At 42.8% G+C, this 18,596-nt stretch overlaps 1 protein-coding gene across 1 annotated transcript; it reads right to left on the reverse strand.

The window, feature by feature from the left end:
• Positions 1 to 195: 195 nt before the first annotated feature.
• On the reverse strand, positions 196 to 17,469 carry LOC149287236 (ovochymase-2-like). The gene is made up of 24 exons (XM_089492980.1): positions 17,407 to 17,469; positions 17,128 to 17,225; positions 16,659 to 16,831; positions 16,194 to 16,289; positions 15,941 to 16,092; positions 15,325 to 15,520; positions 14,956 to 15,046; positions 14,605 to 14,735; positions 14,294 to 14,434; positions 13,932 to 14,062; positions 13,441 to 13,534; positions 13,089 to 13,217; positions 11,281 to 11,351; positions 11,063 to 11,170; positions 10,781 to 10,897; positions 9,903 to 10,048; positions 8,425 to 8,531; positions 7,914 to 8,054; positions 6,192 to 6,326; positions 5,346 to 5,570; positions 4,604 to 4,777; positions 4,089 to 4,317; positions 3,225 to 3,388; positions 196 to 347 (listed from the first exon to the last, which is right to left on the reverse strand). The coding sequence occupies exons 1-24, from the start codon at positions 17,467 to 17,469 to the stop codon at positions 196 to 198; spliced, it is 3,264 nt and encodes a 1,087-aa protein (XP_089349106.1).
• Positions 17,470 to 18,596: the final 1,127 nt, after the last annotated feature.

Here is an 18,596-nt window from a genome sequence, read left to right on the forward strand (position 1 = left end):
CCGTAAAAAAAGGGACAGATGGTATGTATGCCATGGGGCCAATCAGGGGAGGTGGTCGTATCACGTGCTCATTGGACCATTCCAATAGCGATAAGATCACTTGAAACTTTTGCCCTTATCTTTAAACCCGGATGTGCGGAGTTTAAGAGCGACCTGGGTCGACACGGCGCAATCCCCATGGAAACCAGTAGAATGTTAATTGCTCTGAGGTACCATGCAAGACGAGGCTCCTGCGGCTCCGGCGCATATGTTGGTATCGGTTACGTCCGTGCCCCAATAGCTCTTGCAGGTGGCCATCGACACCATTGGCACGCGGGCTTGCTGAAGTACATCTGGGATTTGTAAACCTAGAAGAAATATAAGCAGGGAATGATCGGATAAGGTCAGGGTTAGTGGGTATGGATGGACTGTGGCCTGGACCACCATGGCGCATTTCCAGTTCCTACGCAATAGTCCAGGGGTGTCCAACCTGCGGCCCTCCAGCTGCTGCAGGACTACATATCTCCCATACCCCTCAGCCAGCCCCTTAGCTGAAGAGCATTATGGGAGATGTAGTCCTGCAGCAGCTGAAGGGCTGCAGGTTGGACGCCCCTTCTCCAGTCCAGATTAATTCCTCCAGATTATTATGTTGTTTGTAACCTTAAACTTCCGTAGACCATTTCCGGACAGACCCTACAACTGCTTTGTTTTGTGTTTAGCGGCGAATCTGAGATATAGGATATTTGTCCCGAAAAGCACCAGAATCTCCCAACAATGAAGCCAAGCCAAAGACGCCCAACGTGTATCTTAATGAAGCGGCTTGAGGTCAGCCGTAGCCGAGCGGGGAACAGCTGGATAGGAAGCGTATGAACAAACCCTTTCCTCCTCTCCATTACCAATGTTCTTCCTAAGTAAACAACGAGTTCCAACTGGGCCAAGCCCAAGCCAAGCCCCGCTTCACACGATTTAACACGCAGGGAAATCCTTTCACACGGCTATGCTTGGACAGAGAAGAACATTAGTAATCCCCGGCACAGCGTTAGATCCGCCTGAACCCTTTGTGACATACAGTATGGCACACACGGGGTAGGAGACGCAGGTCGACGAAGAAGCAGCCTTCCAAGTTCTCCCAGCAACCACTCGGCAACCGGGATCAGATTCCAGATCATCCCCAATCCTAATTCTTAGACCAACAAGAGACACATTTTGTAAATGAAGCCAGGAAAAAAATCCTACTGCAATCAATGGGAGCACTTGCTGCGCATGGTGGACCTTAGATTCCCCCCCGGTAGTTTGGGCAATTGGGCAAAGACATGTGTTCCAATAGCTGTATATAGGTCACCCATTGGAAGCCGTTTCCTTTCAGGACAAGTTAAAGTCTACTTTAAGTCAATCCTCTAAATTGCATCACATGCTATAATGGGCCAAACAAATAAAAAAAAAAATCCCTAAAAATGAGTAATTTAATCTAAATGTGTCCAGAGGCAAGGATCAGGCTAAAAAAAAAAAAAAGCACGACAGGAAGGGATTGGCCTTCTGGAGCCACGTGGCCAACCACATTACCTGTATTCAATGAACCAAACATGTCTGGTGTAGCATTTTCAATAAAAAGAAAAAAAAAATGTGAGAAAAAGAAAAAAGCCAACCAAGAACTTTTGGGGACTTGTTCCGCATTACATTTGGCATGGATCGGTCAACGTGCAGCAACTTCTCCCGATTTGCCAACCAGTCTGATCCTGAACCGAGTAGCTATAATCCCTAATAGCACCTGTGGCAAGGCAGGCAATGCCCGGAGCTGAATCATAGCTGGCCGTCGGTAACGCGCTCCGCGAGCGACATCAACGGCCGAGAAATTGTTTCCAACATAAGTAACCTTGAAAAGAAAAAAAAGAAAAAAACATGCATTCCACGCCATACAAAAACCAATATATATGAAATATAATACCGACACCCACACAAAAAAAGAAAATATATCAAAGTACTCTGATTAACCCTTTCCCTCCGATTACTGCATTTTTCAAAAATCGGGGGGGGGGGGGATTGGGAATTATCAGAGTTAGAAGCTGCAACCTTGAAGCTGCCCCTCTCTTTGCTCCAATGGATGCTTTGGATCTGAACAGATCTTCGCCTGCAGCAGTCGCCAAGCCTGCTCTGGATGCGAATGGAGGAGAGTATATGGGGTTTTTTTTTTGGGGGGGGGGGTATTCTGCAGAATCCGTCACAAGGGGGATGCCACGAAAATTTAAAGGGACCGCACAGCTGGGAGGAGAGAGTCCCTTTAACGCGGTAACGCAGACAGACAATGTCCTACAATACAGACCTGTAACGGCTGATGTATATTAAATTACAGATTTAACCCTTTGTGCGAGATTACATTCATTCACTGCCGCCACACAATCAAAAAGTTCTTGGGCTGCTGCAACTTACGTATTCCGTAAAACAGAAACTATTATTAACACTAATGGGGGGGAAACGCGACACTTTGTAGTTTTAATAAACTTCAATTATGTTGCAAGCTGTAGAGGCGACACGTAGGGAACATGCATAAAACATTATTGCTCACAAAGCCAGGTATACTCAGCGGTGCCGGACGGCGGTGTTTCTGAACAGCAGGAGGCAGCAACAATTCAACGTATTCTCTAAACTTCTTTTGCACGTGAGTCGTCTAGTCTATTGATGTATTAACCTTTACCACTTCTGCTGGGAAACTGTTCCACTTATCTACCACCTTCCCAGTAAAGCAAAACTTCTGTACAGGACACTCAAGTCTCCGACCCTCTTGTTTTAGACCTCTTTTTCTGAAATAAACTGTTAAATCCCTTTTAGTATTAGCAATTAGGTTTGCCAGGATAGAAAGGAGTAGTATGGTTCCCATACGTTTAACGTGTAACGTGTAACATGTAACATTTGCAAGTCCCTGGAAGGTCAGAGATATTTGAACCATACTTACTGGTAGTACTGGTGCTTCCCCAGCCCGCGGTTATGCAGTCGGTATACGCGACGTCTGTTTTCTCAGACAAGCAAATAACTGCAACGGAGCTGTCTGAAAACGCATGATTTCAGATTAATTCACACCCAGACAATATATATGAATATATAACGATTTTATAAGCAGAAAATGGCCATTTCAGTCCTTTATAAAGAAATTTTATAGACGGCGAGCGACACAATAGAAAAAAAAATATGGTAATATATAAATATATATATATACACATACACATACACCACTTTGCATCATTTCCTACCAAGGACCAGTGGGCTCTCCAGTTCCAGAAGAACGATGTCATACTTGGGAGGGAATAAGTCTGGATCATATTTTTCATGGACGTAGGATTTTTTCACCAAAACTTCGGTTCTTTTCCCCAGCGACAAGTCGGTTTGACCCACGAATACCTTGTCTGAGCCAACGCTAGTTGCGAGATGATGATCAAATATCAATATCGTTAAAAGTCGATGACGATATCCAGCAAAACCGTGACCCGTTTTTATAAAATAGGGAGAGAGTGATTTGGATCCCAAAAGGGAGGCAGTTGGGAGGTATGGTGTTGCTGCACATATTCTAGCAGTGTCGAGGCCCCACCCCTGAGGAACATCCAAAGTTCTTGGTTTAAATGGCTGCGGCTTTGAATGCACAGGTGATGACAGTTAGATGTAGTTATAATATGTACCAGTTCTGCACAAAAATAAGAATAAGTTATATTCTCTTCCCCCATTACATGGCTCTTAAACAGCCCTGCCATATAGGTATCATAGGGTATCCCTGTGAGCAAGCAGGGGCATGCAGTGTGGGCACTATTGACACAGATTGCCCAAGGTACTTGGAAACGCAAAGCTGATTTGATTGACAAATAGTTCCCGTTCTTGGAACATGGAAAGGAACGTTGCTGGTCCTCCGATTTTAACTTTCTGTGGCCCTTCTATGAAGTGAGACCCCAATTAGACAAGAGCGACCAGGTAGCACAATGGGTTTTCCACACCAGTTCCACTCAGTTCTGGCAAAGTCCTAAAAGTGGTGCGGTCACCATAACCGGTGGAATGTTTCAGCTTCTTGCTACACTTTTCCTTGTAGTTCCTTTAATATTCCAAATTAGCAAAAATTAAGTTTTTACCTGAATTCGCAGTGAGCCGCGGTGAGAATCCACTTCTTGTCAATGATCGTTCCCCCGCAGTAGTGGCGGCGGTCTTGGGTCTGGAGGCTAACAATCCAAGGCCATGACTTCGAAGGGGCAGGGTGTCCTCCCACTACACGAAATAGCCCCTTTTCATTCCTGATAACTGTGGCTTCTCCGATGGACCTTCCAAAGGCAATGGGGTCTACAGAGGTTACCCCACACGCCCCTGCTTGGGCAAGACAAGTTTATGGTAATGTTCTCAAATTTGGTGTATATTCAGCTTTAAGCCAGCATTATCTCAAAAAGCCAACAACATGCATGATCTCAGCTACCTTAAAAGCAAAATCTATCATGGTCTGCCGATACATATATGAGAAGTATCGTACAGCTTATGGACGGAACCACCTATGATTTTGGGGTAATATTCTTGCTGATCCACTACAATTCCTATCATGCTGGGACTTTAGCTTGGGCTCTGCCTACTAACCAGCCAACAAACTCCTGGAACATACCTTCATCGTTGAGACCTTCCATGCTCTTCCTTGCCTGACCAGAAGCTTCTGTCACTTCTTCATAATGAAGCCGGAATCCTCTATTCACGATCGACTTATCGGTATGGAAATGCAAAGTCACGAAGCTGCCGCTGGACTGTAGGGTGAGAGCCGGCTTGTGACCACAAAGGGTAACTGGGATACAAAAGGGGTATCAATTGGTCCTTACTGGTCACTGATAGACTGCAATTCAAATACAATTATCCAATGGCTGCAAGTGAACATCAATGGTGAAAAACAGGCATTTATGCAAATATTTTCATGTTTTTGTTGAATTCCGTACGTGCTATAAACTGGCAGAAACTTGGACATTTAAATATTTACTTTGGAAGAACCATAAAATATGGTAGCCGACTGCTCCTGGCAAGCGACTAGTTTGCCGTAACAGGGAAAAAGTTTACCCTGCTTGAACATTTCTGGAAAAGAACATTCAATAATGGTCAATTGTTCTCTTTTCATCAGTTTCGGTGCAAAGTTTGCATGCACAAGGACCAAATTCCAGAATTTTATTGGAGACGTGCCATCTCCAGATACCTAAGGACAAAAGGTTTGCCTCAACTCAACCGTTCCCCCTTTAAAAGGAGCAAGTCCATTTAATTTCATCCAATCTATCCTACAAAAAAAAGTAATTTTTTTTTATATCAAAACAAAACACCTTTTGGTCACCAGAATCAACATTTTACATTCTGTAGTAAGAACCAACCTAATATTTTAGAAACATTGTTGGGGCCATCAAGGATCTCCAGGAAGTCCCAGGTACAGTTTTTGGAGTCTTCTAAGGCAAATTCATGGATCTGAAGCTTCAGCCTTTTCCCTGAGATGGAGTAGACGATCCACCGGCAATCTATTCCATTTGGGTAGCTTTTTGGATAGAAAGGGGACTTAATCTCTCCTGATCCAGCTGGCAGAAGGTCCAATACGGGGCAAGCTGAAAAAATGTAAACAAAAAAAAAAAAAACAAGCACAAAATATTTTTTTAAGGGAATTTAATTTACTGCAATAGTCAACCACCTAGGTTGTATGGAGGGATTTCTTTGTAAGTTATGGAAGTAAAGATCCATCCTTCTTTGTGGCTTGGTGTTAGGATATAGTCTCACCTGTAGCTGCAACTTTTCCTAATGTATACGTGGAACCTAAAATAGACAACCATATCACTCATATGTCCAGGTATTAATTGGCATAAAGACATCAAACCTATGCAGTCAGACCCAAATTCCCCATAAAGCTTTTAGGAAATAGTCTTTTGGGATAATAACTTAAGTCCAACTAGAAAGCAAAATCTCCATCATTTCATGATGCTTTAAGTAAAAGCCACAACGAGGAGAAAGCTGCTGTCATCTTTAATCCCACTTAACCAATGCATGTGTTGCGCTTGCTGCCAACCAAGCTCGAGTCCACAACGCGCCCCAACGAAAGCCGTATTGCAACATCAAGAATCATAGGAAATGTTAAAAACCCAAACAATGATATATATGTAAGAAGACAACTCCATACATCTTAAAGTTTCCAGAATGTTGATATGCCTGGTCTACAGAAACTAGCCGTGTACCTGGCTGTTGAATCTGCCAGAAGTTGTATCTCAGGGTAAATCCACTCATGGTCACTTTGGAATTAGTGGTGAAGATTATAGTCACCTCTGGTCCATCCGACTTGATCGAGTAACGTAACTCTCCACAGAAAGAACCTGTCATAAATAGACAAAGGAGTCAATACATTAAGTGTGGAGGGATAAGATCCCAAGAAAGGCATAACTTAAGTTACACGGATGTTGGCATTGTGCATGTTAGGACCACCAGCTTATTCCCTACAGCAACCAATGAAATGTCCCGCTGAGAATTGCTTGCATCTTCTTGTTCTTTATCTTCACGTTAGAGCAAAATGGCGGCGCTTCCATTGACGTTCTCTCCACTGATCCTCCAATCGGGGGAGAGGTCATCAACGAAAGCATCACCATTTTGCCCAAATCAGACGAAGAGAGAAGATAAAAGACAAAGGAGAGAAGATGAAAGAAAGAAGGTAAAAGAGAAAGTGAACAAGAAGATGCGGAAGTGGTCGGCAGAGAAAGTGGGGAAACATCTAGAGAGCGTGTGCGGAAGAGAGCCCGGACACAGGGTAACAAATTTCGTTCCCGGATAAAAACATTGTCCCTGATTTTCGTCCAAACCGAATGAGCAGGGAACAAAATTCATTGCTGTTTTTAGAATAATTTTTGGCCCATTCACACATAGCTATTAATTATTCCACTTTAATACTTTTACCCAATAAAAGTTTGTTCCTCCCGGTTCCTTCGTATATCCGAAGCAGGTCCTGGCAGCTCGACCCTTCTTTTTCGGTCTTCAAATCCAGCAACTCCAGTTCAATTACATTTCCAAGAGGAGCAATGATCCGCCACTGGCAACTAATGTTTAACAATGGATTATTCCTTTTAAACTAGTAGGTCAATTTGAAATACCACCAACACTGGTCAATATACCATTTCTGATCAAACAAACTTTATATAATATAAAATATAAATATATATATATAATATATACACACACACACACACACACACACACACACACATACATACATACACACATTAAGGCATTTAAAATACTACTGTATAAACATTTTCATTTCCAACTATTTTCTGCCGTTTCCATACACATTATTGTGACTTTTAGGGCAAACATTCTGAACTCCCGGAAAAGAGGGAAAAATAATAAAATAAAAAAAAAGAAATGGGGTTTTGGGGCCCAAAAGACGGACCGTCTCTCCTAGAACAGGGACATTTGAAAGAAATATTTTGGACAGAAAAATAACAGTTCATGATGCCAACTAAAGTAGACGGATCTGCTCGATACAGCCTTGACTTAAATTGTATGGAACAACACAAAGAAAAAAGTATAAAATTCTATCACAGTCCCGTCGAGAGAAAAATAAATAAATAAAAAGATATATTTAATTTCTCCCGATCTTAATTTTAATCACCTGAGGTCATTGGGGTAGCCCAGAGGGTACCCAGGAGATGAAATAACCCCACTGTCCGAGGTTAGAATGACATCATTACAAGCCTTCTGGGACTTGTTTATGGCGGCATCTAGACTTCTGTGGGAAGGCTTTGAAACTACAAAATTAAAAGAATGAAAAGCAAACTACCACAAAATGTCACGATAAATGGTGTTACGGGGTCGCCCCGATATATCGAGTCTACCATATGAGAGAGAGTTTGATCTTTTCTAGGATACTATTGGCCATGTGCCAATATTCGCCATATCCTCCATATTACCTTGTCCTCCGTATATTTTGTAGAATATTAGAAAGCCATGTAGGCTGTCAGAGCCCTCAGTGCTGGTGTGAAAAGTCACCCTGATAACGGGCCCGTTACTCGTGTAAATCTCCGGAGACGACGAGAACCCACATGTTTTTACTGTAAGAACAAAAATGCACGTCAAAGACACGTTGTGTGCGTGTGCATCACCCGCACACGCTATCTCAAATGCAACAGTCCCTTGGGAGCATTCATGGAAAGTAGGGAGAGCATTGAGATTAATGTGCAAGATATAATAATCATGCCTCCCAACTGTCTCGCTTTGCACAGGACAGTCACGATTTTACCACCCCATCCCACCGAGCTCTACCTCTGTCCCGTTTTTCAGGACAGTTATTGTAATTAAGCAGGGAGATCCGAAAATCAAGTCTTGTGGTATACTCAAGAACGGGACAACCTTGGTTTAAAAAGCCAGCGCCTTGGTTTGAGCTTGGAACAGTATCTGTATAAAGGCGCACACAAAACGTACCCAAGAGCTTACGCTCATTATTGTTCTCCTGGTATAGAGACAGCGAGTCTGTGGTGCAATTTGGAGATTCCTCAATGGACAGCTGATCCAGAAGCAGTTTAATGACGCTGGAAGAGGAAATGTTAATCACCCACGAGCAGTTTAGGCCTCTGGAATATCCGTACGGAAAGCCTGGAGACGCGATGGAGCCAACCGACCCCTTCAAGACCAACTCGGGCCGGCATACTGCGAGTAAAAGAGAAACGCAAGTCAGCGCAGGATTCATCTCTTCGGCTCGTCTTAAGGGACTCAATAGGTCTACATTTCATTGCGACCCGAAAACTGGTGGACTTGAATGTGTACAAAACCAAGGAACTCTATTCAGATGCATGCATGTATATTATAGACAGCCCAATTCAATAAGCCTGCCATATAACCTTTTTAACATGTCTAGTAATAAGCAATTACGAAATCCATTAGCTAGAGATGTCATTAGTGTGTCAGTATCAACGAACCCACTTGTGCACCAAGAAGCCTTTGAGGTCCCCCGAGGGCCTGGAGGTCCCCTGTACCAGTGGGGCTGCAGGGGCCAACATTGCACCCCTGTGAGGAGGAGGCTTTACATGAACTTCTTGTTTTCACATACTGCGATATACCAACTGCTGACATCCAAATTAAAGCTTATTAATAAATTGTGATACATTTGGCTGGAAAAAGTACAGTTTAATGTCCCCATTGTTACCATGATGGACTGTCTTTTCTTCAAGGTAAAAGGGCAACGACAAGTTTTTCTTCTGCTCGGGATGCTGTGGGCTGCCCTGTCCTGCAATAGATTAACCACAATGGAGACATCAACGCAACATACAAGAACAATCACCCTCTCAAACGGAAGTTCATGACCGTACCTTACCTTGCTTTGCGGCTTCTATCCAACCCAAGAACCCTTGGACCTTGGAGTAAACACCAGGTTTCATAGCCCTTGCACAGCCTAATCCCCAACTATTGATTCCATACAGAACAAAGGATTTATTCCGGCCAGGACATACCAACGGTCCACCCGAATCACCCTAAAAATATTTGGGGGGGGGGGGTCAGAAAAAAGTTTCGAGCCATCAAATTTTGCCAAATCTAAAACCAAATCTAGAAGACAAAAAAACACCATTTAAAAAAAGTAATTCATTTATAATTCAGTCATTAATGCAAGCCGACGTTTGGACCACAAGCTAGGGTCTTCATCAGAGCTCATCTCCAGGACCGAGAAAACCATTTTTGCTTTGTAGTCCAGGGTGTGACAGGCTCATAAATAATGTATCTATTGCGTGTGTAACAGACATCTAAAACCAACCTTTGACCTTCCAGTTAATTAAATTTCCAAACATTCTTCCTTAGCCAGACAGGGATCAGCTACAATGGGAGATGGAGCACAAGAACAGGTAGAAGACAACCCATCGGCCAACTTTCTTGAAGGAGGTCAGATTTCCCCATCTTGCTTGGCTTACCTGACAAGAGTCTTTTCCATCAGCAGAAGGAAATCCTGCGCAAAACATGCGATCCGTGATCCTCCCGTGGTAATAGGTTTTGTTACAGACCGTGTTCTCCAGAATTGGAACTTGTAGTTGCTGCAGACGGGCGGCCAGCTGTCCACCTAAAAATTAAGAACACCAACTGGTGAAGAGGCTACATTGGGTTAAGTTTTAACAAAAATGCTCGACTCCTACACATCACTTACAAGAAGGTCACATACAGAAATTTTATATACTGGAATCTCCATGAGGATGTGGCACTCTCTACTAGACAAACATCCAGACCCTTTATCACACTGCCTGGTGTAAACAATAGAAAGTCTATGGAGGAATGGACTTCATTAACATTGCCATAAAGCATCAGCTCAGTGTGGTGTTTGACCCGGGAAAGTCACCCTAAATATCACATGACTGACTGCAATGGCCGCCTCCAGGTCTGTAGATAAAGGGAGGTTTTTTGGGGTTTTTTTTTTTTTTTTTTTAGAACAGGAGATCAAACATTTGTCAGTGACTTCCTACCTTACTGTATACAGTGCTAGGGGGGTATTACTGTAAACAGCACATAAAATAGAATTATCTTTGACACCTTATGGACTCAACATTTAAAAAAAAAAAAAATGCAGAGTTCTATATGTTTCCTGGATCTTAGGAAGTCTCTTCTTTGGTTGTCTACAGCTGACAAAGAGCCCTCTGAGGTCCTGATTGTACATTTTTTCTATGTTGATCATTAGGCAAGTCTCCATCTCACAGGCAGGGCAATACATTGGCTAGTTACCTTCTTGTGTGTTCCCCCAACCAGTGACCACACAAACGGAAGATGGGGCAAGAGTATCAGCAGCACTGGGCATACAGACCGGACGCACAAAGTCATTAAGTTCTAGTGGCTCCTCCAGCCGTAGCAAAGCGATATCATAATCGTATCGGAGAAGCTCGAACTCCTCGTGGAGGACAATCATTCCAACTGCAACCTTCTGCGTAGAACCAAAAGACAGGACGTCGCTCATCATAATCACATCCAATACAAGGATCCAAGTCTGAGCCTCACAGGTTTTAGGTTACCAATGAAAGCCTTACAGTTACCGGTAATTACGAAGCATGTCACCACTTTGAACATAGCCAACGTGTTTCAGGGGTACCTGCTCTGTGGGTTCCGTCAGGAGCCGGTCATGTTTTCCAGCAACTACCATCCAGTGAACCGGATTAAGGGATCTGCAAACCGAAGCATAAAAGGTGACCTCCATGGACTAGAAGGTTCCAAACATTATGAAAGTCAACTTATGTTCTTGAGCAATATCTAAACTCAAGGTGGACACTCAAGGTGGACACCCAAGCCTGGACTGGCCATCTGGCACACCAAATCCCTGGTGGGCTGCTGGCCGACAGCGTCCCAATCTGCATCTGCAGGCTGGAACTGCCCAGCCGGCGCTACATGAGCATAAAAACAGTGACCGCCGTGATAAGTAAAGCTATTTAAAAAAAATAATAATAATAATAAATATATATATATATATATATATATTGTGACAGAAAGCAGGGGATGATAATGGAGGGAGTGTATATATCCCCTTATATTTTGCAGGGTGGTTACCCACAATGGTTTTACTAGCCCCAGGGAGATGCACTGTTAATATTTATTAACGTCTGTTGTTGTTATTTGTGTGTTTTGGGTCCCTGGGGTGGAGCATTTGGAGAGTAGGGCGGGCCAGTGCTCCACTCCACAGTTTATGAGCAGCCGAAGACCAGCAGGTGGGGATCCAGTCCGGAGATTATCGGATACTCTCCTAGTACTCACCTGATTCCACTAATGAATGGGAGAGGCAGTTAAGTAGCCTCCTGGTCTCAGTGCAAGAGAGATCATTTGGCTCCCTGAGAGAGAGGGAGAGAGCTGCCAAAAACACTGACTGCTGCAATTATTGCATATATTGTGTTGTTTTGTTTTGTTGGAACGGATAAGCTGTCCAACTGCAGTTAGGTTGAAGAAACTTGTATTAGTTAGTGCTCACAAGAGCGAGGCTTTTTGTTTTTGATTTATTTATTTTCTGTTACGCCTGTGACGAAAAATAAAAACAGGCCCAGCCTTTTATTTTACCCTCCTCGTGTCTGAGCCGTCTCTGCAGCCTGGAAGACTGTGTGTGAGTAAAGATTCCCGGACAGAGTACCAAAGTGAAGGGGTATTCTGTCACAATATATATATATATATATATATATATATATATATATATATATATATATATATATTAGAACACTTCCATTAACAGACACTTTTCTAATACCTAATTTTAGATGAACAGGAAAAAAAATAAGTAGAAGTATCAGTAACTTACTCTATACAATGAGCTGCCGTCAGGACCACCTGGGATGAAATGATTACACCTCCACATTGATGCACCCCCAAAAAGAGTATTTCAACTTGCCATGGCCAACAGTTTGGGCAAGCCTCCTCACCCCCAACAATACGAGGCAATACCCACTGAGCAGATAATGGCGCAACCCCGCAGACATCTGGTAGGAAGGTAGAAAATACATTTTGGAATCAAGAATACAGAAATCACACAGTGACAGGAGAAGACCCAGATACAAAGAACGAGGTGGGATTCCAACCCAAGATACCCTCCAGAGGATAAAAAGCCAGACATTTAAAAAAAAATATATAAAATCTGGTTAATAAAACCGGATTAAGGCATCCAAATGGCGTTCCAACATTCTAACGCCCTTGAAGTAGACTTGCTCATCACCCTTACACCGAGTGCTTACAAGAAGAAGTTTGGACCTTATGGGCCTGGTAAAAACCTACAGTTTATCTTAACCAGTACATCTCGAACAACACTTTTCTTTTGAAATATGGAAAAAAACATTAGATTTCCGACTAAATATCCCAAATTATAGGAATTAATATCATTGTCACATTAAGACTTATGGCAGTAACTGATCTCTGGATCCATTAAAGTATCACAACGATCTTTCAATTACTCGCCTAGAGGAACTGCTTTTGATGTAGTTTCAGTAACAGGAGAATTGCCGCCTCTATCTCTAAAGACGCCGCCTGTGGAAATAAAGTATATCATAAATTATAAAAATAAATTAAAAAGTCACCTCCCGACCTAGCGCTATATCTCATCTTACTGTATGAAATACGGAAAATGTTTGCCCCAAAAAACTTACTCGACGGTAAAAAGACAAAACTGGCTTTGAAACCGGGGTAATTGTTCTCCTGATCGCTGTTGAAGTGGATGAGCATCGTGTTGCTCGGGCTGAAGACGGGGTCAGGTAGCGTAAATCCACAAAGCTTGGCTGCGTACAGAATCCAGACAGAAATCTGGGTTAGCGAATCAGCCGCTCCGGTATAAACTAAATGCCTCTACCACTTCTGCTGGGAGGCGGTTTAATTCATCCACCATCCTCTACATTAAGTAAAACTCCCTTGGACCTAGCAGTTCTCCCTCCTGAATGTCGTTACTGGCGTTTCGTATTTTAACCATAACCTTGATCTATTTTAAATGGAAGAAATTATTACCGAGTAATTGAGTTTCCTCCGGGTCTTCATAAATAGACACATGGTCATATACACAATCCTTATGGAACTCCAATGCGAAATCTTCAAACGTGAGCTAATGGGGGGGAAAGGTACGATTAAAAAGGTCTATAATAAAAAAAAATCTTTGAAGGGTCAGACGCATTAAAATGAGTGGAAAATGTGGCACAAAACCCAATATTAGAGCTTTTTGTCTTCTTTTACTGTCCTGAAAATATGGTTCTGCTTGCAAATCTTTCTTCTCCTAGAGCCTAATCCAGCCCGGAGTAGAATACTTTACGAAGACAGATCTTGAGCAGAGCATCTTGGACATACAACCCCCAAAAGCGGAACTTCACCCAAAGTTCTGCTGCTGCCGTATCCCTCAAGGCGCTAGACTACAACTGCAGTCTCACACATGATGGGCTTCATCCCATAATCCCACCAGCCGATGAAAGGTTCACCACCCGTTTAGGATAGACTTTCATTCTCACTTTGATTATCTTGCCCTTTGGTGCTTCGATGATCCAGTGACAGGCGGTCATACTGGGGTAGAGGTTGGGGTAATTAGCACTGTAGATCTTTCCTTCATCCGTCAAAACCGCAAAACTCCCGCAGCCAGACCCTGTTCGGTATAAAAACAAGCAGAGAACATTAAACCAACGCTAAGGATTCACAGCTTTGTGATGGTTTCACAGAAGGTCCTAGGAACACAACAACGGACAATATCCATCCTTTATGTGTTTCTTCAACAGTTATATAGCGCTGAAGTAGCCTAGTGGTTTGAAACTAGTCATATGGAGGTTGTCTATCTGCCCAACTAATACGTGGTCCACCACCTCGACCAGCCACTGACCTGCCGCGGTTATGTCAGGAACTGCAGAATAATGGAGCTCAAACCCAAGTCCATTAACAAGGTCATCAGAGAAGAAAGTGATGGTCACCCGATTGGACGGAATCAACAAAGGAGATGGCGTCACAGATCCACACACTTTGCCTTAAGAAGAAAAAAAAAGAAAAAGAAATATAGAAGAATGATTTCTGGTAGCAACATAAAAAAAACAGAAGCGTCCAAACTTTTGGTTTCTGCAAAACTACAATACGTGTGGATGAAGATCCAGGGGCAGAAGGGGCGCTTTGCCCAGTGGCTCCTAGCTAGATACTCACTGATCATTTTTTCAGTCACAGAGAAAGACAGGTAGTCATAAATACAAGTAGGGTGGTACTCAATGTCCATTTGAACAATGTTGATCTGGATCATCATGTTTTCTTTCACTTGGAGCTTCCAACGGCAAAGACTGCATAAACCATAAAGAGTATCAGTGGCCGATTAAATACGCTTGCTAAAAGGAAACAAGAAAATAAGACCCTCTGGCTCTCTGGACATAGACAACACAGATCCGCATGTTCCCAACGCAGGTCCTTTGAAGAATCCAAGATGTAGAATTTTGCCCAATATATTTTCACAAGACATTTTAGATTTGTCCTTGAATGCTAGGAGGTATCTAAATTTCTTACCTGTTATCGGAATAGTTGGTCCTTGTTCCAAGTGGGTATCTTATTGTTCCAGTTTGACCTCCAACGTCTAGACCTCTGGAAGAACAACCTTCTGGAAGAGAAAAAAACGTTACAGTAATGTACACAAAATGAAGACAAAACATAATGACATCTACATTCTAGATTAAAATCAACTTTGGTGGCACAGCAATGAAATTACTTCCTTCTAAAAACAGCTAGGCGACATCGAGACCATTGAAGAACCAAAAAAATATACATCAGCTGATTTGGCTTTTTTTAAATTTACTTTTGGGGGAAAAAAACCTTGTGAACAAAAGAGGTAGAAGGTATTTGTTACAATCACATCGGACAGGTTTGTTCTCTCACCACGTGTAGGGGACATTTTCCTTCTTAGGAAGCCCAAGACAGTGGAAACCTTGGAGAAGATGGCCGGGGAACCCCTTTCATGCTCGTTTAAATTTGATCGACCCCATGCTCTACCGCAGCCAAGTCCCCAAGATGCACATCCGGCCAAAAACCAGCTCCCAGTGCGCCGTCGGCAAACCAAGGGACCCCCCGAATCACCCTGGAACGTTTTAAAATAATAACAGAGGCGTCGATACGAGAACAGAAGCCCTTTCTGCATCAGATTTTCAGGTCACAAAAACTCGTGTAATTTGATCTTTTTTTTTTGGACATCAGACCAATAAAAATGTCAATTAAAGATCTATTTTAGGGCAAGCTATTTCTCCAATTAATGTGTCGCCTAGTTTATCAGAATCTTAAAGTGGCTTAAGAAGCTAGAAAACAAGATGACATTCTACACGAGGACTAGCCTCTGGATGTATAGAGTAATATATAATAATATAAATATAGAACCATCCTAGAGATGTCCATCAAGCTTGTGTTGGTCCATCACAGAAGGCTGCTTAAGGTCTAAGGTCACCATTAAATTACACCAACTTTCGCTTTATTTTCCAGAGTACGCCAACATCTTTGGCCTCACCTGACATGCGTCTTTCCCACCATCCGGGAATCCGGCACACAGCATGGTCTCATGGAGAGTCGGAAGCCCCTCTGAAGCCAGAATAGAGCTGCAGGTTATGTTGTCAATGATTGGAAGCTTCACCTCCTGCAAGACGTTTGACATATCTCCACCTATGGAGACAATAGAGTTTTAATTACATTTTTGAAACTCTTTTTCTAACCTATTAAAACGGAAAGCATTCATCGAGCACAGAAGGTCATGTAGAACGTACCCTCAATCAGCCTCCCCCATCCACTCGAGATGCACAGCGTTCCAGGCTCCACTTTCTCTCCCTCCTGAGGAAGGCAGACTGGCTGTACCTGCGAACCTAAAAGAAGCCCCACGCACAAGAAAAGTAGCCCAAAATTTAATAACCTTGAATGGAGCATCTTTAGATATTATTAGGTATATTGTTTTGTTGTAGACGCTTGCATCATTCAAGCAACTTGGCATGTCTGGAAACCACATATGGTTACACTTCTCTGTGACATTAACTCATCAAATCTCATCCCTTTAGAAGGAGGCTCTTAAACCCTTAACAGTCAGGAAAAGATTATAAAATTATAAAAAGTCCTATAGTCCGAATATAGCCGGAAAAAAACTAGAGTTTCTGATGTGATTTATGCCAAGTCTGGGCCTTATCCTCCAATTGCTACCCAACAGAAAAAGGAGGACCCGTTTTATTAGTTGCACTCACCATAGTTTATCTTTTCAGAAAGGTAAAGCAGAGCGATATCGTAGCTCATACTCCCATCGTGTTTATACTTTGGGTGCATCACTACCTCGGACACTGAAACGGATTGTTCTTCAGGATCAATGACTTCTTGATTATAATCTCCAACGATCACCGTCATGCGATTCAGTCTGGTCCTGAAGGAGACCAAGAGGTGGTCGGGGGTAGAAACGTAGAATGAGATGGCAGATCAGACCCATCAGGCCATCTAGTCTGCCCGTTATTCCTGATGTAAAGAATCCTGATCTCAAATAGCTGAAGAGATGTGGCCAGAAGTGGCCAAGGGAGGTATACAGAAACGTTCTAGGACCTAGAGAACCATATTATACGCCTACCCACTGACAATTCTGAGTAAGAACGATCTGAGTCCCCAGAATTGTCCCTCCAAAACATAACTCATGCGGTAAATAATAGTTAAGAGGGTAGAACATACTTATCTCCTGGATAGACGCAATGAGCAGCTGTCACCACCATCTTCCTTTGTATAATGCTACCTCCACAGATATGTTTACCATCCAACTGCAGGGATACCTATAGATGTGGACATTGAATTGTACATTTAGCACACCTGCCAACAGCCTTGGATTTCCCTTGGGTGACATTTTTGTTGTTCCAGCACTTATCAGAGTGAAATCTTTGCAGTTTATATACAAAATTAAACTGGGCTGTCCATTCTATCTCTTCTGTTACCTTCAAAATTTAATTCACTAACCGTCCACGGTTGGCCTCCAACATCAGAATCAGTCCCGCCAACAATCCGCATGATGAAGTCCATGGGGCGGTTTGTGGTTTTCTTCAGCGGTCTTGCCCCACACTTCGTCCCTGGACATGACAGACATCCATAAATTGGGGGGGGGGGGGGTTTATAACAAATGACCTTACTTTGAATATTTTGGTGGCCATAATCCTCATCTAAACCTTGTCTGATCTTGAGGTTTCCTAAAATGTACCCTCCATTACTTAGTGAAAGAGCCAGGAGATCTTTGCCCCAGTGGCCGAAGTCACACCATCTTGCTGGTTTGCCATTCCAAGTGTATAGACATTGGGGGGGGGGCAGCGTTATGATGTCATAGCGGGTTAACGTTTACCATACCCTTGTCCCATATAGTTTTACGTACTCCATGCAACCTTTTAATGTAATTAAGATACAAGCAAACTATTTTAGTGAATATAAACATATTCCAATTCTAATTTATGACATTTGTTTCAGGCTACAAATGTAACACCAAAAAGTCTAAGGTTTTCCAAGTCAGCACCGCCAAGGATTTTAACAGGTTGAGCAGATATATTGGTGGACATACCTCGTCTGTTGGTAGTTTGGTTGCCCGTGTCAGAAACTCGCAGGGGATTTGAAGTCCTTTCTAGGCTCCCACCGGGCGCAGCTGCATCAATAGAACAATGTTTTAGATCAGGAATTGAAGACATAAAGTAACCACACTTCATTGAAAGAAGGTTGTATAGAACAACATTTGCTGGGGTGATACTCAAACCCCTCTTAAAGGAGAAGGAAGGACACCATACAGCTCGAGAAGGAAGGACACCATACAGCTCGAGAAGGAATGGAAACCTGCCATGGCGGTATACTAAATCCAAACAGTGCCCAACTCTCAGCACTACATGGGTAGAACGTCATTAACATTGTTAAGGTAGTCATATCAATGGATAGACCTTTAAGGAACGTTGTGAAACCTACAGATGGATAGACCTTTAAAGAATGTTCTGAAACACATAAGCATCAGATGAATGAAGCGCAGCTACACTTATTAACATTAATTACCATGGTTTATGGTGTAAACGTTCTGCTCCAAGTTAAAAAGAAAAAGAAAAGAAACGCTTAACCAGAAATAGGAGAAGAAACGACCACACGCGCTCCCACATCATTATGTCTGAGACACTACAGCC

Source organism: Sceloporus occidentalis, unplaced genomic scaffold (assembly GCF_023333645.1).
Source record: "Sceloporus occidentalis isolate IW3139 unplaced genomic scaffold, rSceOcc1.0.p SCAF_62, whole genome shotgun sequence".
NCBI lineage: Eukaryota > Metazoa > Chordata > Lepidosauria > Squamata > Phrynosomatidae > Sceloporus > Sceloporus occidentalis.

Coding starts and splice junctions, on each gene's coding strand:
- LOC149287236 (XM_089492980.1), bottom strand. CDS start 17,469: ATGGACTTCATCATGCGGATTGTTGGCGGGACTGATTCTGATGTTGGA. Junction 13,535..13,931: donor CAAAGGGCAAGATAATCAAA/GTGAGAATGAAA, acceptor CCCCCCCATTAG/CTCACGTTTGAAGATTTCGC. Junction 11,171..11,280: donor AGCAGCCCACCAGGGATTTG/GTGTGCCAGATG, acceptor GGAACCTTCTAG/TCCATGGAGGTCACCTTTTA.